Consider the following 16109-nt stretch of genomic DNA (forward strand, 5'->3'; position numbering starts at 1 on the left):
ATCCTCTCAGTCACGGTTCTTGCTCTTCTCCTGAGGATGATTTCTGTGAGGATCCTTTGTGTGTTCCTGTGCCTCAGCATAGCCTGGGTATGAATCTGCTTACTTGATTCTTTTTGTATCTTTCTGTTTTGAATAGTAAGCATTTATTTAATATTCATTTATGAGATAGATAAATTTTGTCTATCACCTAGCTTGTAAAATTCAATGCACACACATATGCAGCAGCTTAGTGTAACCACTTCACTGATGAAGTTTCATCAGTACATTTGGAGTATGCAGCTCTCTATAGTTTTGCTTAACTTGATTTTGCTGAATCAGGAGCAGCAAAGCAAATTCATTAGCGTGAATTCAAACACACATGGGTGATACTCTAAGTCTTAAACATAACTGGCTGGATGCTAGTGCCTCCAGCCATTCAGAGATATTCATGTTTATTGGGATGAATTGTGTTTAACTTTGGACAGTTTTTCACTAGGATTTTCAACCTACAGATGACAAGTGATACCCTTATTATGAAAGAAACATTTAAAAACAAAAATTCTTGCAGCAGCAATATCAGCTTAAAACAGAGCTAAGTAAGAATCAAATTTCTGATAAGGAAAGAGATAAACTTGATTTTCAACTGTGCTAATATAACCTTTTTTTTCCCCCCATTGAGGACTCAGTCCATAATCTTACGTTATATTTTTTTCCTTTTTCTTTGTGACAATTTTTTTTAAAAGAAAGTGCCTGTTTTGACAAATGTCAGAAATTATAGGAAGCAGTTGGGACAAAACAGAAGCAGTCATATTGGAGGTGTTAATGCCTAAAGGGCATTTTTGGATATATGGGCTACTTTTAGGAGGTACTTGGGCATGATCAAATTACTAATTAATCAAACTACTGAATTTGAATCTGCTGATTTTAATAAAGACATTCCAGTTCCTCAGAGTGGTTCTGACCCTGGAGGCTAAAATTAGAATCAGTTTCTCAGCTTCAGAATTAATCATCAATCATAATAAGAAGTAGTCATTAGTATTTTCAAGCATTAATTATAATGTTTGAAAAGCACAAAAGGTGCACAGAGGATTTCAGTCATACCTAATTGCATCTTAAGGCCTAAAGGCTTTTTTATTCTTTAATTTTAAAAAAAATTATGTTATTTTACTAAGTGATAACACTGTAGGAATCTTTATTGTGTTTTGGCCTGGAATTAGCTTGCACATATCACTTTTTCTTCTCAGGTTTGAAGAAAATCTCAGCATATTTATTTCTCTTCTTTCCATTAGCACAGTGAAATCCATCCATTACTGAAATTGTTTTTTTAATTGTGTTACTAGCTTTCTTGCTCTTTTTGTCAGCCAAACCATGCTACAAGCTTCCAGTTAGCAACTGTGATTAAAATCAGAAACATTAATGAAAAATATAATTTTATATATCTGCAAGCTACTTTTGTGTAGACTGAAGGTGGTAAAGTGACAGTAAGAATTTAAGAGTATTGCAGCGAATGGGAATAGTATTGTTAAAATATTTACTTTTACTTTTCCAATTTCAGTCTAATTTCAAGTTAATTTTATATTTACACGCAGGACAAAATATTTCTGTGGAATGATGCTATCGTTATATATCCTGAGCATCACTAGCTCTCTGCAAAAAAGCATTTTAAGAGATGTAAAGCTTTATCCTGACAAAACAAACAAAATCATATCTTACAAGAAATGTTGGAATAAAATCCTTGCACTGTTGGGTGTGATGCTTACCAGATGGCTGTGATTGCCCACCAGCTGAGTGTTTGAGGACACCAGCATTGTGTTTCTGCTCCCTTGACAGCTGTTCACTTAACCTTAGTTTTACTTTCCCCCTTTTCCTCCTGGCAGGCACAAGATGGAGAGAGTACCTTTGAACAGGTGGGTGCAGGAGTGCGTGGTCCCAGGATTGTGGAGCAGAAATCCCAGTCCAGCTGCCAGTTTGAGAAGAGCTGGCCAATCTGTGCGGACGATGACTGGGTGAGTGATTGACACTGGGGCAAAAGTGGGAGCCGTCTGTAGGACACCCGTGGGCCTCAGCTGGATCAGCAGCTGGATCACTACACCAGGTGCCACAGGCCAGCACAGGGTTCAGCATTAGGGCAAGGTAACACTTCAGGTGGGGGCAAACTGCTCAGATCTCCTGTGGGAAACAAAGGAAGAAAGGAAAAACTGAAGACAGAAGAAACAGGTAGAAGTTTGAAGTGGTGCAGAATGAGAAGAGAAAGTAAGTCTGGAGAAGAAGGATTAAATAAACAAAAACTAACCCTAGAAAAGCATAAGAACTATTTCTTTTCAGAATTTTGGTATTGCCACTTTTGGAGTTCATAAAAGAAAGCCACCAGCAAGAGTTATGAGAAAAAGAAAAGAAGTAGCTAGAAATCACACACACACACTAGTTAATTTTTAGGAAGTCAGATTACAAGATGCTTGAGAAAAGTTTCATAACAATTGACTAGATGTCTTTGTATATAAACTATTCATTTCTCTCTTTCTTGCTTCTTGCATCTTGGTCCTTTTCTACGCTACATTTATTTGATGACTTCTTGGCAAAGAGCTTAAGTCTGTCAGAACATTAAGCTTTTCTGCGGAAAACTTTGCTTAAAAAAGCTGGCCTCTAACATCGTCCCTCAAACTGGATGATAGGCTTCTCACAGCAGACCTTTAGGAAATACATATATACAAAAAAATCTCACCCATGAAGAACAGAGGAGAGGGGAAACTAAAGGTTTACTTGTTCCTCACCCTACAGTTACAGCAGGTTTCTGAGGATGTGCTTCATTGATTCCATCATACAAGATGTTTATTCTAGATGATTTTAGCACAATTATTTCCCTCTTTCAATTCTAGGGTACCAAATGTCCATCAGGATGCAGAATGCAAGGACTGATTGATGAAAAGGACCAGGAGTATAGTCACAGAATAGACAAAATCAAGAAGCTGCTCTCAGATAATCAAAACAACTATAAGAAGTCCAATCAGATAATTGTGGAAACTGTAAATGCACTAAAACCAAACCTGGACAGTGCTCAAGGTGAGTCCCTTGTGCCCAGTTTTATGATCCATTACTGAATTGCTACATTTTTGTGAATTAGCCATATGTAGTAAAAGTACAGACTGCGCTGGATATTTTTATCAAAAAAACAGAACAATCATAATAATAGACTCTTAACTAGTTAGCAAAAAATTAATTTAATTTTAATCTGCTCAGTACTATGAGAAGTATTTCTCAATTATGTGTTTCATTACATATTTTAAAATATGATGCATATTTAGGAAAGAAAAGCACATGGGCATAGCTGACTGTGAGGCATTTTTGTTTCAGAGCTTGATGAGACTTACGGTCGCCTATCTGCAGAACTGAGACTGAGAATTGTGACATTAAAGCAGAGAATTATCACTCAAGTGAACAGAATTAAAGCTCTGCAGAGCAGCATCCAGGAACAAGTGGTGGAGATGAAGCGCTTAGAGGTAGGTGTCTGCTATGCATTTCCCATTCTTTCCAGGGCTTAGCTACAGAAAGGGGATCTGTCTATTATGGTGAGCACTGCTCCAACTGGGAGAAAACATGGTGCAACTCTCACAGGATCTGACTTGCTGAGAAAAACCCCCAAATGAGTTGCTTTCTATCCATCTTGGTTTTCTACTTCTGCTCTGTAGGACCCATAGTGAGTTCCATGAATTCCTAGTCCCATCTGCTGCTTCTCAGGCCACAAGGATGCTCTATCTGCTGAAAACTGCTTCTGTATGATGCATTTATCCTCCTGTAAGGAGTTGCTGAGTAGTTAGAAAGGGGACGTGCTCTGTCCATATCCAGTGCTGCTACTGCTGCCCACAGCTAGGGTTGGCATTAAAACCTGTGTTCCAAGGTTGCAGTCAATTCTTCTGATGGCAATGCAAGGAAAAATCCTGGCACAAACAGTGGTTTGCTCAAAGGCTCATTTTGATTCCTAGAACAGAAATCCATCATTTGGCTCATTTGAGAAAGTAATGGTAACCCAAAGATGTCAGACCTTACAGCAGGGCCATGACAGAATCTTCCACTCTCTTTGGAGGGCTCATTTCTGCACCAGTCCCTATGGACCATGTCCAACTCTGCAACACTCCTTCTAAAACCAGGAAGACACTTCTAAACCCCAAATATAAAGGCAGCAGAGATTGGGAACATTCTACAATGTTCTTTTCCATGGAACTCATGTGCATGGTGCTATTGCACATTTTGTATTTACAATGGAAATAAACCTATGATGACCTCAAAACCAAACTTTGAAAAAGCTCAGCTGTAGGTGGGAGGTACTAGGGCAGCTCTCATCTTTCCCCTGTTCAGTAGAAGATACCCTTGCTTGAGAAAGTTGGGGAAGATCCCTAATCAAATTGCTTATCTCTGGTTATGCAGGTGGACATTGACATTAAGATACGAGCTTGCAAAGGAACCTGTGCTAGAAGTTTTGATTACAAGGTGGACAAAGAAAGCTACGACAACATCCAGAAGCAGCTTGCCCAAGCCAACTCCATCAACTTGCACCCAGAGCTTCAAACAACCACTTTGAGCACACTGAAAATGAGGCCACTTAAAGACTCTAATGTTCCTCATAATTTTAAGCATAAGCCTCTGCCAGAAATGCAAGCTCTGAACATAATTAATGACATCAAGCAGATGGAAGTGGTATTAGAAAGAGCAGAAACAGATGCGAAACCCTCCCGAGGTGACAGCTCATATCACATGGCAGAATCAAGGGGGGATGAATCTTCATACACCAGCAAATTAATTGTTCCTCCTCATGGGAGAGAAACCCTTAGTCTGGGAGACAAAACCTCCTCCACTGTTCGTAGATGCACCAAAACTACCACCACAAGAATTGTTTCTGGGCCTGATGGCTCTAAAGAAGTAGTTGAGAAAACAGCTTCTTCTGATGGCTCAGACTGCTCCTATTTATCTGAAAATGCTGGAAGGGAAGGGAGCACCTATCATTTTAGTGGTGCAGATGGCTTGCACAAGCTAGAGACTTTATTCCCTGAGCTAGAGTCATTTTTTACCCCTGACTCTCCATCCAGTGCTACTAAGCACGTTAGTGGATCTAGCAGCTTCACAACCAGCAGACATACAACTGGCACAGGCAGTAGCCACATAGGTACAGGAGTATCCAGTCATTCAGGGACTTATGGGGGAAAAGACAAATTTGGAGACTTAGGAGAGGAGGAGGAAGATGACTTTGGAAGACTTCAGCCATCTGGATTCCCATCTGGCAGTGCAAGTCACTCCAAGACTGTAGCAACCAGCTCTTCTAGTTTCAAGAACAAGGGAGGCTCTACATTTGAAACCAAATCAGTAAAGATCCGTGAAATAAATGAGCAGCTAGGTGGGTTGGAACATGATCAGAGTGCAGAGGATACCCCAGACTTTCAGGCACGCAGCTTCAGACCAGCAGGAGGGAAGCGAAGGACACCCAGCACTGGGAAAGGTAGTTATTGAGGTAATGGAGCTGAACTCCATCCATAACCAAACTGACACATTGATTTTAGATACTGTAGTAAAATAATGTGATGATTAAATGTGTCTTGGAAACAAAAGGGAAAATATTTCATTAATACTTGGGCATTACATAGACAATTCACAATTTAAGGAATATGTAGTTTTCTTTCCTGAATTCTTTTTAATTTTGTCTGTCACTATACCTAGCATACTCCAAGACGTGTTTAACAGTTTTCATCTGAGCTATTGGTATTTGGATTCCTCTGAACCTTTTATTAAATTTTGCTGATAACTTCTGTCAAACCAGATCAACTTTTTTTTTTAGACTGTGATGATATCCGCCAGAAACACACTTCTGGTGCCAAAAATGGCATTTTCAAAATCAAGCCAGCGGGATCCAATAAGGTTTTGTCAGTTTATTGCGACCAAGAGACCACTTTGGGAGGATGGCTATTGATCCAACAGAGAATGGATGGATCAGTGAATTTTAACCGCACCTGGCAAGACTACAAGAAAGGTTTCGGCAGCGTGGATGGCAGGGGGCAAGGAGAGTTTTGGCTGGGCAATGAAAACCTACACTTGCTGACTCAGAATGATACTCTCCTTCGGGTAGAGTTAGAGGACTGGGATGGAAACGTTGTGTTTGCAGAGTATCTCGTACAGGTAGGGTCTGAAGCTGAAGGGTACACCCTCGTTGTGTCTTCCTACGAGGGCACTGCCGGGGATGCCCTGATCTCTGGCTGGCTAGAAGAGGGCACCGAGTACACATCCCATGCCCAGATGAAGTTCAGCACCTTTGACCGGGACCAGGACCACTGGGAGGAGAACTGTGCTGAGATGTACGGGGGGGGCTGGTGGTACAACAGCTGCCAGGCCGCCAACCTCAATGGCATTTACTACCTGGGGGGCCACTATGACCCCAGGTACAATGTCCCCTACGAGATTGAAAATGGCATAGTCTGGCTGCCATTTAAAGCCTCTGACTATTCCCTAAAAACGGTTAGAATGAAAATCAGGCCCACAGAAACCCTGTAGAAAGACAGGCCTTTAATGCATGTTATGACTACAAGTTGAAAATATTTTATATATATATATCTATGATGTACCTTTACCCTGAGAATTTGAAGGCAACTGAGCACATTTGGAGATTAAAAAATAAACAATGATTAATTATCAACAAGACATTTTTGATCTTATTTTTAACTGACAAGGAAATACTGATTAAAAAACCCTTTTGATATGAAATTTGTCTATGTCTATGTCTTTGGCAGCTCACATCTTGACTTGAGATAAAAACTTTTAATTTGAATTATTTACTTTGTTTTAGGAGTGTTAAAGAAGTAAAAATATTTAGAAGTATGTTCACAATGAAATCCTGACTCCATTCAAATGGACTGTGAAAGTCTGACCAAGTTCAACATTCACACTCTCATTTCGATTTCAAGGGGAGCACAACAGCAGTCAGCTCTCAGACAGAACCAAGGGTGTTGTGGGTTCTCACTTTTGCCACACACCTAACATAGAGTACACTTTGATAAAGAATGCATGCATTTTAGGACTCACTTTTAAGAATCTTCTAAGCTTTAATTTTATAAATATGGACATAGACCTTCCATCCCACTGATGAGTCATAGATAACTTACCATGCATACTTGTAACTTCAAAATAAGACAATTCCATGATAACTCATCAAAATGCAACTCCCAAAACAGGCTATTATTTTCTAGCAACCACTAAAATGTTATGACTCTAACCAGAATAAACAAGATGAGGAACCACCTGAAGGTTTCTCAGAACATGTGCCAAGCAAGGATTCTTCTAAGGATAAGGAGTTTAAATTAGCTTGCTGACAGTGTGTGGTAAAGATCTTTTAGAAAAAAGCTGTCTGCATGGAATATCAGTTATATTGGTCACACAACTACAGAAGACCACATTGTATTTACCTTTATACCTTATGGCATAAAATTACACAATATTTACACTGTTTAATATTTCTGTGCTTCTAGAAAGAAGCATGAGCAAACATCCTTACATTTAATCTCACTGACGTGTTGCATAGCATTTAACAAGATCCTCAAATACAGGCAAAGCAGCTCATTTTAGCCTTTTTTGGGGTGCTTCTCAAATACAGTCACTGTCCAACCTTTTTGGAAAGATTGCTAAAGAGCAAAGACATCTTTACAGTAATGTGTGAGTAGGTGTCCATGCTTTTGGAAAACGTGTTTCCTCTTGCACATTCTATTTCTCTTCCTTAGCCCCAGTGGAAGCCTGTGTGTGTGGATGCTGAACATTTGCACTTCTTTAGTGAGGATGGGCCATTATGTCTTCTTCTTGTCCTCCTGGGCTTCACAGATTAAATAAACACTGAATCCATCCACTAGGGGTAGGATCCATCCACCCCTAGTGACCTGGGTCCCTTCCTTTGTGGAGGAAGGCAGACCCCTTTGAGAGATGTTCATCCTGCCTACCAGGGTTGGGAAGTCTTGTCTTTGCTCAAGGGAGCATAATCTACTAGGTGTGATGAAATACTCAACCTCCACTACTCTATAACTGCAGACATTAATTACTCGAGTCCCATGATAAAGATTGTGTGAAAAACACACGTGTGAAAGCAAGTATGTGAACCAGGTCCCAGAAAAGGACTTGTTACACAGATAGTTACTGTTACTTTTTATAACAGATAAGAAAATAACTGTCTCTTATTTAGTGGAATGCATTTCCTTCTCCCCAGATTATGCATAAATACTTAGGAATAATATGAAGAATACTATAGTTTTAAGACTTCATTAGTTTTTAGAAAACATTTAGAAATAATCCTCTTCCCCTTTAAAAGAGATACAAAAGACCTTTATAGAAGAGTGAAACAAGTTGTTTTTATTTTATCAGTGTTATTCTATAATATTTAATTCTACCTTGTGCACAAATGAAAAATGAGAAAAATACACTCGTTAGTTATTTTCATCGTACAGATTTAGATTTACATTTGACACAGCTTTTCACTTTAGGTCACAATATGGTTATACATACAGATTTGGTTCTCATATGTAATGATAAGACTGAGTATCATGCTAAAAAGATAACCATGTACAAATACTAAAAGAAAATCCCTGATTCTGTACATTTTGATAACGGTTAATGTGGAAAGTATGGTCGGATTTTCATGCTCATCTTCTTCATTGAATACCATGACCCTTTCCAGTTCATCCATACAACACCATCATCTGTCCCATGTTTTGCCATGTCCCAGCTGTAGGTCCCTCCCCAGTAGTATCTGCCATTGGGGTTGGCTGAGTGGCAGCGGTTGTACCACCATCCACCACCATCTTCTTTGGAGCACTGTTTTCTTGGATCTAAAGTTAACCTGATGAGGGGAAAAAGAAAAGGTGTTGAGACTGACATCTGTAATACAGGCTAACAGATAAACAGAATACATATGCCTGCCCATGTACTGAAATTTTCAAACTATAATAAACAATTTAAGTTCTCTCTGAACTTTCTATAAAGGGTTGGCCATTACAAGTGTGTTCTACAAAGTACACAATTACTCCGAAGGGAAAGCAGCTAAAAAAAAAACAAATCAAATTTTAGGTGCACCTCTTTGGGAATGTCATTTTAGTTTACCGATTGATAACTACAGTTATTTGCAGTTCATAATAACAACTACAATTATCAATTAAATTTAAAGATAGAAAGCAATGAGAAATGTATGTCTTCCCCAACCTAAACAATTCCTTTATTCATGAATATGTAATCAGGTATTAAGCACAGTTTAGAGATACCGTGCTCTGTAATGTACTTTACAACTGGGCTCCTGTCTTCTTTGTAGGCAGAACATTGCTTTTTAAATGGGTATGCTACCTGCCTCTTTCTTCAGGACTCATTATATTTTACTGGAGTGAGTACCAATATTCCTACTTAGCGTCCTCAGCACTGCTGCTGTCAGTCTCTGACTATTGCATCCAGATTTTCTGCTTTGTCTGTGGTAAGTCATTAATGGAATCAATAAAATTCAGCATGCTCACTTCTTACTTGGTTGTAGACTGTCACTAACCTAATATGTAGTTTTACTGGTCCTTGGCTATGCAAGAGAACTGCATAGACATTTAGCTGGTAACATATTTTGACATAATACAAAATGCTGTGAAAATTAATGGCAAATTACAGAAATATTCTATATTGAGCTCTATTTTTATTTTAAATGTCTAGTGCAAGTACATACCATCCATCATTGTCTCTGTCATAAGTACTGAAGTACATGCCATTGTGAATTGTCATTGTCCTGTTTTCTCCATGCAATTGGGAAGCTCCTTCCATCAGCGCATTGCCTGCAGTACCTTTGTAATTACTAACTGAAAGCTGATACTTATTTCCTTCATTCTGTATGGTGAAACCTCCATAATGAGCAGATACTTTATCACCATTCCAGTCCTCCATTTCAATTAAAACTTCAGTGGGCCCTATTTTGGTAAGCTGGCTGATCTTGTCATTTCCAAGCCAATATTCACCTGAGAAGCAACAAGTGAGAGCTCTGTGAAACAGACTTCGCAATATACTTCAAGGCAACTTTATTATTTGCCTATATGTCTGCTGGAGTGGATTAGTGAATTTAAAAAAAAATTAAGAGCTTGAAAAAATAGGAGAATACTGTTTCAGTAAGAACAGCTCTTTGCATTTTGTGCTCGGTGTTTTACCTGGTGTATCACAGTAGTTCTTCCCTCCACTCTTGGCAACATTTCCAAATCCTTTTTTATATTGATCCCATACTCTTCCAAAATTAACACTGCCATCCTGGCGGTTCTGAATCAAAGTCCAGCCTGCAGGAGCAAGAGTATTTAGATTAAATTACCAGTACAAAAGGAGCATCAAACATTACGATACAGCCCTTTTAATTTCACCTCAGGACCAGAGGGGCATATGGCTTCCTTGCAGCAGGTCCTTTGCTGCTTTTGAGCTCAACTTTGCACCTTTTGCTCACACTTGAGTAGAACCTTGCTTCATAAAGAAAGGTGGAAAAAGCAGAACTTGAAGGATGGCCCTGCTCTTTTGTCAAGTGTATTGGAGCAGGGTAAGAAATGAGCCAGGCTGTCCTTGTCTGCCCACCTATACACCACCCATGATGGTCGTAGTAAGATACATATACAATTTATTTCCAGTTTCACTACAGAAGTATCCTATTCTGCATCAGCAGATGACCTCAACAAGACTTTCCTGAACGAGCCAATCAGATTTAAATATCAAGTAATTACAAAAGGTATAATTTCATATTTCTTTGTATAAAATACAAATTGTTAATATGATTTTTTTGTAGCATAGATTAATTAATATTTTAACAGCGTATTATTTCACACTAACCTCCATTATCTGTTTCCATGTCACAGTATACTCTGTATGGCTTGACAAAAGGATCTGGCTGGATGAGGTACATTTCAGATGTCTCACCTCCCTTTCTGATGATATCCTCACACTCTGCAAGAATAAAACAGAGACTATTACTGAAAGATCTGTGAACTTTGACAGTCTTCTTATCCTTTGGTTTTCTGTTATATGGGAACAGTTTTAAATATGTATAAATAGTATTTCACTTTCTTTTTTAATTTCTGTAATACATCAAGTGAAAGAATCATGGAAGAAAGAATACTACACTGTGCAGCTTTTTCAAACAGGAATTTCTGAAATGTCAAACTAAGTGATGCAACACTGCATTTCTTACAAGGACCTCTTGAACTAGACAAGCTTGTGAAAGAACAACCTTTCTTGACTGAAAAAAATCAAGAGCAAGCTATGATAGTCACAAATGTATCACCTCCACCTTACAAAGACCCTGAAGTACATATTTCTTGAAAGTGCTACTGGTCGCTTATAAAGACTGATATTGGATAAGAGGATCTTTGGTCTGACCAGTATAATGATCCAGATTTTTTTTTTTTTTCATCTATGATCACTTTCCATCTTTCCTAATACCCTAACCAACTGTACAGGCTTCAGATGCATCCATCAATTTGTACAATGACATAAATGGGAGAAAAGATGTCATTATAGTTGAATGAGTACCTTTGCCTGAAACCACAGGAATATTACAGGAAACAGCACATGGGGAACGACAGTAGTCCACCTGGGTTGCAATGGCATTTTCCAGTTTTTGTATCTTTTTATGTAAAGAATCCACAACTGCACGAAGGACCCTGAGGCTGGATGGGATGTTATTGTCCAGATTATCCTTTATATAACTATACTGCAATTCCACTTCTGTGTTGAACTGAGAAAGTAAATTATCATTGTCTAGAAAAGCAAAGAGATGAAAAGCAGATTAGTTTTCAACATATTTTCCAGGTGGGAAATTATGAAGAGCAATTTTAAGTACAATTTGAGATGCCACCAGGAACGAAGGAAGGAAGGAAGGCAAGAAGGGCATTTCTTTTGCTTACTTTTCTACAGTGTACAAAAACTACGCAGATACTCTCAGGGAAGTGGTACAGGTGTACTGATGTTTCTTTGCTAGCTAATAGATTTATCAGTGGTGCTTTACTCTGCCAAAGAGCAGTAACTCCCTTCTTTCTGGGGAGGCACGGGTCCAATCCAGAGGCTGGTTGTAAATGGATTGGATGGACATAGGAAAACAGGTAAGGGGAACACGTGAATGATGTACCTTTAGAGTCCTCATATGAATCTTGCCTTAGTATGAGATCCATTCCTTTGACTGTCTCAAAGGATGTTTTTTAGTATTTAAGAGGTCACGGACACAGAACCCTGCTTTGCTAGATATTCCATGGTATTTTAAAATTTTTTAATAACTCCCACTAAAAAGTAACTGTAGGAATGCCAATAAAACTTCAATATCATTTACACTAGTAGTTCATAGAAATAGCATACCTTTTTTTTGCTTTTGCCTCTTTACCAATTTATCTTCTAGAACGGTCACATATTCGTAGAAAGTTGAGGAGCTCTCCGAAAGTGTGGCCACTTTAACTTTTAAATCATTAATAACTGTTTTCACAGTTTTTTCCTGTTTTAACAGTGTATTTCGCAGTTCACATCCAGTTGGACACAGCACTCCCTTAAAAAAAAAGGGAAAAGGGCTGTGAATAAAAATAAAGTTCTAGTCCCATCAGTGAGCAACCATACCTTTGAACACAGTGAAAAGTTTGTAATGTGAGAACAGGTATTTAAGCATCTAGATAAGCTTTAACAAACTTCATTTGTTGGCAACTTCAGCACTCAAATTTGTGCTCAGTCACTAAGATGGCTCTCAGCATTGTTACAGCTTGCATTTTCCAGCAGGGATCATGGCAGAGACAGTGTGATAGACTGCTGCAAGGCAGCAAAGGGTATGCTGGATGTCAACACACCGGTAATGCTGTCCCATAAGGGCTGCAGCAGTGACCAAGAGTAGACTGGAATTACATTTTTAAACCAATTTTAAGAAAGATATGGCAGGTTGGGGTTTTTTTGGTCCCTAGGGTTCCTTAAGATTGTCTGAAACTGAATTCAGCACTTCTGCACAGGTTTTTCCTGTCCTTAATAGTTACCTGTGCCAAGCCAGATGGAAGGCACAGGCTAACCCACAGATAATTCCTTTCCTCGTTTATGGTTGAACTCTCATCTCCTCATCATTTCTGTTGGCTGACTCTGCCACAAATCCCATGGACTCTGACACATTATCTTTCTGAATGCAATCCTAGCAAATGCAAGCAAAATAAGTAAAAGCTGGACTGCTTTAAATGAATGACCGTCCTTTATTTGGCAAGGAAAACTCTTGTGTCGGGTGTACTGAAGGAAAGGACAGTATGTCACCAGCTGTCTCAACAGCCAGATGCCTACCAGCTCCTCCAGCGCATGCTTGCAGCCTCCAGCATCAGGATAGACTAGTTGTTCCTTCTTGTCCCCCGTTCTCCCCCGCTTCGGGGGCCGGGGCCGGTATCCGGCCCCGCTGATGGGAGGTGCCACAGGTGGGAGCGTGGGCGCCATCTCACGCCTTTTGTCCACAGGTCGGTGGCCCCGAACGTCAACCACAGGTTTCTCATCCTGCATAGCCAAGGGGAGATGAAACTCTCTTAATCTGGGATTGCAATTGCAAAATGGAGTGCACAGGGTGGAGACATCCATTCAGCACTCTTTAGTGGTTTAAACATCAAGGAAAACCAGGGCATGGAATGAAAAAGCCATAATGGAAATATTATACTGACATTATGTAAAAGTCATTGCTATCCCTTCCCTTATAAGACTAGTCACATTCTCCATACCTAGATATAGATGAACTAAAAAGTCTTCAAATCAAAGTAAAACTATTTCAATAGCCAATATTGACCAAGGAATAAATCTTACATGGTTAGAGCTACTAAGTATCATTAAACTTGAAGTAGTAGGCTACATGGAAAGTAATTAGACATATTTGGGGCTAAGAAGTGTATTCAGTGACACATTTTCAATGTCCCAATTTTTTATTGGGCTACAGCAATATTCCTAAGATCAGAAAATCAGGCCACAGTCAAATACATCATTGTGTTTCAGGCCACATACCAGCTGTTAAATTATGAAATTTGGAAAACCATTTAATAACATCTCTCAGAGTAGGTTTGTAGAGCTCTCTCTGATGCATACATTCCCCATATCTGCTAGAAATGGTTAAGTCTAAGAGGCTGAGCAAGGAAAACAGGCCTGATCTCTAAGCATTTTTTCAAACAAAACCATTCAAATTAATAGTTATTTGAGCTACTGGATCACAATCTACAGCTGTTTCCAATCCCACTCAGACTTAGCTCCAAACAATAAACATTTGAAAGGATCCAGCATCAGAGGCTTCAAGTAGTTTCAAAAATAAGCATACAAAACACAGAATTTTCAACAGAATTGTTGAAAATCATTTAACACATTAGTGTTAACAGTAGTCAATGTGCAGACACAAGTGCTAAGATGGTCAGAAAGTCTGACTATGCAGACCAATTTAATTTTTACAGGGATTTTCAAACTATAGAAAAGTGCACCAAAATTCTAAATTTTGTTTCCCACTAAAATATTTTCCTTAAACAAAAATAAATATATGTTAAACCATTATTTTATATTGATTCTCATTGCTTTTCCTTCTATTAAGCAATTATTACCTCTTAATTTCCAATATTAATTCCCAAGCTGTATGAACCGGCAGTTTGTTTGATTCTGTTTTTTTTGTTTTTTTTTAATGTCTACTGACTCTGCAGAAAAGTTTTTACTGTCTTTGAGACAGGACATGATTAATTACATATTTCTACTCCTTTACACCTAATACTAATTGTCTGTAACATCATATGTCAACATTGTTAAATTAGCATCCTTAAATAAATTTAGCTTAATAACTAATCTTACCATCAAACATTCTTCATTCCCTACAGAAAAAGAAATAGGAAGAAAATATCTCCAAACTCAGAAAATAACTATTGTGGAGTTACATATAAAAAGTTAATGTTTTGAATAATTCAAGCGGGAAAGGAACATGCACTGGAGTATCTTTTCCCATAACTTCTAATTTAGCTAACTCACATAAGCTGAGTAAGTCATGCATGCAATTAAATTAAATTAAATCAATTATTAATGACTAATTATTAATCAATATCAGTATTACAACCTCTTCGTCATAGTCAAGAGAGCCCTGGGATTGAACAGAGGAAACACAGAGCAGGAACAGTAGGAGCAGTTTCATGGTGCTGGCTTGCTTGAGCAGCTTAGTGATCTTCTCTTTTCATCAGCTCTGACAGGGAAAAATCTCCTGGTTTTTTATATATACGCAGCAGCACTAACTTCCAGCTTCACAATGATAGGGTCAACCCTCTGAGCAATCAGAGTTTCTCTGTTAATATTCAACTCTTCACTCTTTGCCTGAATACATCAGTTGTTGAGCAATTCCTTTGGACAGCTCTTATCTACATGTCCCAGAGACCTCTGTTGATGTTGGCATCAAATACATGTTCAGATCCTTAAAAGTACCTCCTGCTCAGATTACACAAGGTTACCATTTTCTCAAAAATCACAAGTGTTTTAAAAAGCTGAAAAGGTGAACGGCCAAAGGAAAAAAAATATTAGATGTCATGTTGTGATGTCCTTTTTCTTTATTTGCTGAAAATGTGAATGTTTCAGAAATATCGTATTAAATGTGAAGACAACTCATATCATACAGATTGCTGCATTTTTCTAAACAGCTTGATGGTGCCTGATAGGTATGCAAATCTTTGAGTCTTTTAACATAAAAGTGGGAAAAAAGGTATATTATATTCATTACATTAATAACTTTGAATAAAAGCAATGTTTCGGTTTATTAAAGATCAGATGGATAATGTAAGCATAAGCCAATATTATTCCATTAATATAGCCTTGTGATACTGTAAATTAACTAAAATAATTCAATTTTACATATAAATTTGCTGGTTTCCCTTTTTAATACAAAAATGACGTATTTCAAATATTATTTAAATATTTTTAATAATCTTTTAAGATAATACAGCATGCAGTTACTTGAAATCATAGTGAGATACTCAAACACACTTTCTAATGTTTCATAGGAAGTTGTATTTCACTGCTCTCATATTACCAGAGTTTTAACATTTCAGTGTGTTTATATCCTCTTATTTTCTTGGGCATTATAAATGACCATAATATACTGA

The 16109-nt window shown here is 38.2% G+C and overlaps 3 protein-coding genes across 3 annotated transcripts; 2 read left to right on the plus strand and 1 right to left on the minus strand.

Moving 5' to 3' along the window:
- Positions 1 to 6658, plus strand: FGA (fibrinogen alpha chain). The gene is made up of 5 exons (XM_088164409.1): positions 1 to 87; positions 1857 to 1985; positions 2856 to 3039; positions 3331 to 3476; positions 4402 to 6658. The coding sequence occupies exons 1-5, from the start codon at positions 37 to 39 to the stop codon at positions 5476 to 5478; spliced, it is 1587 nt and encodes a 528-aa protein (XP_088020535.1). The 5' UTR covers positions 1 to 36; the 3' UTR covers positions 5479 to 6658.
- Positions 4810 to 6658, plus strand: LOC148223977 (fibrinogen alpha chain-like). Its single transcript, XM_088164410.1, has one exon. It carries the CDS (start codon positions 5947 to 5949, stop codon positions 6511 to 6513), a length of 567 nt encoding a protein of 188 aa, XP_088020536.1. The 5' UTR covers positions 4810 to 5946; the 3' UTR covers positions 6514 to 6658.
- Positions 6659 to 8325: 1667 nt separating this feature from the next.
- FGB (fibrinogen beta chain) lies at positions 8326 to 15201 on the minus strand. Its single transcript, XM_014890331.2, has 8 exons — positions 15077 to 15201; positions 13297 to 13500; positions 12349 to 12532; positions 11530 to 11757; positions 10831 to 10944; positions 10170 to 10292; positions 9698 to 9983; positions 8326 to 8839 (listed from the first exon to the last, which is right to left on the minus strand). Exons 1-8 carry the CDS (start codon positions 15149 to 15151, stop codon positions 8611 to 8613), a joined length of 1443 nt encoding a protein of 480 aa, XP_014745817.1. The 5' UTR covers positions 15152 to 15201; the 3' UTR covers positions 8326 to 8610.
- Positions 15202 to 16109: the final 908 nt, after the last annotated feature.

Source organism: Sturnus vulgaris, chromosome 4 (genome assembly GCF_052056855.1).
Source record: "Sturnus vulgaris isolate bStuVul1 chromosome 4, bStuVul1.hap1, whole genome shotgun sequence".
Classification (NCBI taxonomy): domain Eukaryota; kingdom Metazoa; phylum Chordata; class Aves; order Passeriformes; family Sturnidae; genus Sturnus; species Sturnus vulgaris.